Source organism: Corticium candelabrum, chromosome 2, assembly GCF_963422355.1.
Source record: "Corticium candelabrum chromosome 2, ooCorCand1.1, whole genome shotgun sequence".
Taxonomy (NCBI): domain Eukaryota; kingdom Metazoa; phylum Porifera; class Homoscleromorpha; order Homosclerophorida; family Plakinidae; genus Corticium; species Corticium candelabrum.
This window is the reverse complement of record NC_085086.1, coordinates 11,769,417-11,774,416: the sequence shown is the minus strand read 5'-3', so window position 1 is coordinate 11,774,416 and position 5,000 is coordinate 11,769,417. Positions and strand designations below refer to the sequence as shown.

Genomic DNA, 5,000 nt, shown 5'->3' with positions numbered 1-5,000 from the left:
ATCAACAAAGGAGCAAAGAAGTGACTCCAGTCCGTCATTCCAGCAGAAGCAAAGCACCAGACAGTCTGAATTTTTAGTAGATTAGACTATTGTGTTGTACTGCATACCTCTTAATTGTTAATATCAGTCACATAGTCGGTAGGGAGTTGATGTATTACATACATCCGGGAACTTGTATTGTGTTACATTTCAGTCATTGACCGGCATTTATGACTAGCCAGTCATTCTTAAAATAGATCGTCTTGAGTTAACAGCAAGCCAGGCTGACCGCATGCTAAGGACACAGTTACTTATGACAACACACACCAGAGTGAAATACAGAAAATTTTTTAGGTCAGACATCGTGCTCTAGCAATAGAGGTTGTCAGTTGACCTGACATTTCAAATTTTAGGCATTAATTCTTATTTGATTTCACAATCCTTTCTTGTAATTATCAACATCAACACTTCGTTCAATTTCTATATTTGTTGCATCATATTCACGACTATATTTATTTGCTAACAAAATGTAAACTGTTACAGTATTCATTGATGCACTCACGCATCTGGAGATCATCAACTCTAATTAGATTTTGCCTGCTGCTTCAGTCAGTTGTCTAGACGTTTGGGTCGCTCATTGATTCTCTACTATCCATGCAGTAACTATTGCCTTGACCAAGCACGTACGTCTGTCCGATCAAAGCAAAATTGTGGTCGGTCATGAACACCAGTTGGTTGGTCAATGACTGATGGCCGACAATTATATTCCACTCTGCACACACACACACACACACACACACACACACACACACACACACACACACACACACACACACACACACCAGTGTGGAAGTAGCGTGAAACATCGAACAACGTCCCACCAAATGTGTTGCTTGTCCAACCAAATACTACACTAGTGTTGAACGTGTCCGAACAAAACGTCCACTTATAGGCATAAATGATAGTAAAGTTTGTCTCTCATCACGTGATGGCCTTTCCAATATGGTGTTAATAATTTTATGAACATAGGTGCCTCCTAAGTATGATTTATCCAAAGAAAACCTCAGCTGAAGCAAACTGTAGCTGTCCAGTAAGTCACCAATAGTTTGCTCTCACTTTGGGTCTGGAAGTTTATAATGCACTAGCTGTGTTTGTTTATAGAATCTACTTAGTAGGTGCTGATATTCCAAATAGCTTCATTTGCAACACAACACTACGAGAAACACAGTACAGTAGGTATAGCTACTGCTACGAAATAACAAGCCAACTATCTAACAAAAGTGATTTTCCCTTCTCAGCATGATATAGGCTGTGTCTTCACTTGTTGCCCTTTAAACATGTTTAACATTAAACATGTTTAAACTCTAAACATGTTTAGTGGACAGCGTCTCCACTTGTCCATTTATTCCGGGCTATTAAAAGAATTATCCGGGACTTTGTTGTACCGCACGAACTCGTTTCTTGTGCACCAGACAGTCGGAGATCGTCTTCTTGTCGTCTGAAGAACAATCACAGACACAAGTCTCTGTCTTGGCCAAAATGGCTCTCTCCTGACACTCTGCATCAGTCTAAGCACTCTCTGACATTGCCTAGTTTTGTCTTCTTCCAATAGTCTCCAAAGAAAGAGAAAGAACAGCGTGAAAGAACTAACATCCACCGTTTTGGAACGCGCGTTTATATCACGTGACTGTTAAACCTAAACCACTTTCGTTAAACTACCTCTGACACATGTTTAGCAAAAGCTGTTTAGGTTTAGAGTTAAACAGGTTTAACGCCAGTGGAGACGCATTATTCCTAAACATGTTTAGACTTAAACAGGTTGTAAACATGTTTAAGCTCTAGTGGAGACGCGCCCATAGATGCATTACTTTGGTAAATACTTTCATGTAGCAAAAACTATGGACTGCAATTACAGTATTGAGATAATTGGTGGCATCCCTTGTTAGCACATAACCATACCATATAGTTATGATTGTCATATGATAACATTTTATAAAAATTATATCTAAAACGGCTGTAGTGGGGGCGGGACTTATTGATACATGTCACACCATACACAAATGAATGTACTACAGAGCCAAAATAATTCCCTATTTTCCATACTACACACACACACACACACACACACACACACACACACACACACACACACACACACACACACACACACACACACACACACACATACACACCTAAATCCAAAATCCTAAATGTCAGGAGCTGCTTCTGAGAGGTCACATCCCCAGCTGTTAAACTCGGCCCTGTGAGCTACTCAGAGAACTCTGGGCCCGCGTTAGCAAACTCCTGGAGCCAGGCCAGGCACTCACAGGAGCACCGACTTGTAAAGCCAACTGTGGTGTGAGCACCTGAAGTCTCACCAGGACCCCAGTCAATGACCAGGTACTCATTTATACTCCTGAGTCAAGAAAAGCAATTGCGTGTAAGTTTCTTGCTTTAGGAAATTATGCCATAGCTCGCCATCACTGTGACTAGAACTTGTGACCCTTCAAGGTCCTGAATGTAAACACTCCATAAGATGACTCTCTAACCAACTGAGCTATCACACCACACAGACACAGACAGACAGACAGACAGACAGACAAACAGACAGACAAACAGACACACACACCCCATAAATTTCTACCACAAACAACACCTTAGATCCTTGATAATAAAGCAAACCACTTGCACCCTTGAGCAATACAAACTTTCTGGCTTTCCAGTCGTGTCTCCGATGTCCCTAATGCAACAACAAAACCATTCAACATCCAATTCTTTAGCAACATGCAAACATAGCCACTCTCTCATCCAACCTTGTTATTTCCACAATTTTCCACCTGACTGACCCATCTGCACGCATCACACACACATAATTAATTAATCAATAAGTAAATAAAAATATTTTGTTTACTGACTGTTGAAGTTCCCCAATGTGTCTGCCACATTCAGAACCCGAGTCTGTCTCTGAACTGGTCAATTCTGCATTTCTTGACAATGTACTGAAACACTGTTCTACTGGTTTGGATGGTGTGAGAGCAGACTGGAAGAACACAATGAGACAAATAGAAACAAGTATGAAGTAGTAGACATACATGGCAATGTCATGCAGTGTGTACTGTGTCCACAGTAATCGCCACTCAAATTTCTGTGATTGTGTGTGTGTGTGTGTGTGTGTGTGTGTGTGTGTGTGTGTGTGTGTGTGTGTGTGTGTGTGTGTCGGTGTGTGTGTTTGTGCATGAGTGTGTGCCAAACATTCAGATCAAATCAACTAAACACAACTTACAATTCTATACAAAGCTCTTACACCATCCACAAATGCTAACTTCTTCGAATGTGAATGCTTCTGGAACAACTCTTTACTCAACCCTCCCACTGGCTAAAGACACGCTTTGTTCAACAGACTGTTTGCTAATTGACATCCTTCCTCCCTCATTGTGACAAACGACCACAACAACAACCACTTAATTAACTCACAACCTTCACATGCAACAAACAAAATTTTTATGCAAGAAAACTTAGATGAGGATAAGACACATAACACACCAGCAAAACAGTCTTTGTATGTTTTCAGTCCATTCTTGTGCTCGCCGAGTGAAACGCCGGCATCAGGGTCTTGCATGGCGGCTATCAGTTCACTAAACATCATCGACTTAGTTTAGTCATGAAAGTAAATACAATGAGTGACAAGTACAGCAAAGTAAGCAAATTGATCAAACAGAGAAATGAATAAACTGACAGACAGACAGACAGACAGACAGACAGACACACAGACAAACAGATGGATACGTGTACAAACATCTGAGGGACTGACAAATGGACAGACAGAAGGATAAGCAAACAAATAGATAGGCAAACAGACAGACAAATAGACAGACAGACAAACGAATAAACAAACAAAAAGACAGACAAACAAACGATCAGACAGATAAATAAACAGACTGACAGACAGACAGATGAAAAAATGCACGGACATCTGGGAGACGAACAAATGGACAAACAGAAAAATAGACAGACAAATAGATAGGCAAACAGACAGACAGACAAACAAACAGGCAAGTAGATAAACAGACAGACAGACAAACAAACAGACGAACTGACATACAGAGAAACTGACAGACATACATACAGAAAGACAGACAATCAAACTAAAGACAGATAATACACTCCACGCCATATATAATCACTCACCTATTACGAGCATCAAGCAATGGCCTGAGAGTTGAACGAATGTCACATTCAGCAACCATTGGATTCGCAATCTGAAACAAAATACCAAAACACATCATCACAAACAGAACCAAGACAACACACAGACATAAACACAAAACCGTTTTGTCTTGCTCCAGCTGTCGTATCGTATCACCGATCACCTCAGCCCAACTATCTCCAGTCTCAGTGTCTGGAGCTTGCAGTAAGAACTCGGTGCTGTTGACAGCCGTCAGTCGAATGACATTCTATCAAGAAACAACAAACCTACACGTGTATCATGGCTCACTATACAGTAAACCTAAAGTGAAACGCAGCAATGAACACACATAAACGTATGGAGAAAATCAGAGAAGACTGTGAATAGGACAAACAAACACACACACAGACACACACACCACACACACACGTGCACACACACACACACACACACACACACACACACACACACAGAAAGGCAAGACATTACACAGGAAACTAGAAAGCAATCTGGAAGACAAGCACAAAAACAAGCAGCAAGTGAATAAATGAGAATACAGACCAGCAAACACAAAAACTAAGACAAACAGACAACCAGACTGATAAATAAACAAACAACAACACAAATCACAAACATCATGCACAATCACTAACAAACAGCTATTGCCACGCCCATTTCTCTAGTCCACACGCCAACGTCACACGTACCAGATCCATAAGGAAATGAGCACTACAACACAAAACATTAACTCATTAAACTCATCAAGCAACCAACCAACATCTACTCCACAAATTAGACAAACAAAATCTCTACTTCCTATCACCAAGCAGCACTC

General features: G+C 40.8%; 2 protein-coding genes across 8 annotated transcripts in view; both read right to left on the bottom strand.

Moving 5' to 3' along the window:
- The window catches only part of LOC134198116 (RAC serine/threonine-protein kinase-like), a 6,867-nt gene extending 3,955 nt beyond the window's left edge, over window positions 1-2,912 (bottom strand). For 3 of the 4 annotated variants that reach the window (XM_062667451.1, XM_062667453.1, XM_062667452.1), the window contains exons 1-3: window positions 2,793-2,829; window positions 2,636-2,719; window positions 1-274 (exon numbers count right to left, since the gene is read on the bottom strand). The exon at window positions 1-274 is cut by the window's left edge and continues 210 nt beyond it. The gene's annotated coding sequence lies outside the window, so the exon portion shown is untranslated. Of the gene's footprint in view, window positions 275-2,635; window positions 2,720-2,792; window positions 2,830-2,894 lie in introns of those variants that run through there. The other variant, XM_062667454.1, reaches the window with a different exon arrangement.
- Window positions 2,913-2,930: 18 nt separating this feature from the next.
- The window catches only part of LOC134198118 (pleckstrin-like), a 3,415-nt gene continuing 1,345 nt past the window's right edge, over window positions 2,931-5,000 (bottom strand). For 3 of the 4 annotated variants that reach the window (XR_009972780.1, XR_009972779.1, XR_009972781.1), the window contains exons 4-6: window positions 4,819-4,894; window positions 4,308-4,433; window positions 4,226-4,238 (exon numbers count right to left, since the gene is read on the bottom strand). Coding sequence is in view for 1 of the 4 variants with exons in the window: in XM_062667455.1 (XP_062523439.1) it covers window positions 3,356-3,456; window positions 3,523-3,614; window positions 4,168-4,238; window positions 4,308-4,433; window positions 4,873-4,881 (399 nt within the window). In the remaining 3 variants the exon portion in view is untranslated. Of the gene's footprint in view, window positions 2,987-3,283; window positions 3,457-3,522; window positions 3,615-4,167; window positions 4,239-4,307; window positions 4,434-4,818; window positions 4,895-5,000 lie in introns of those variants that run through there. The other variant, XM_062667455.1, reaches the window with a different exon arrangement.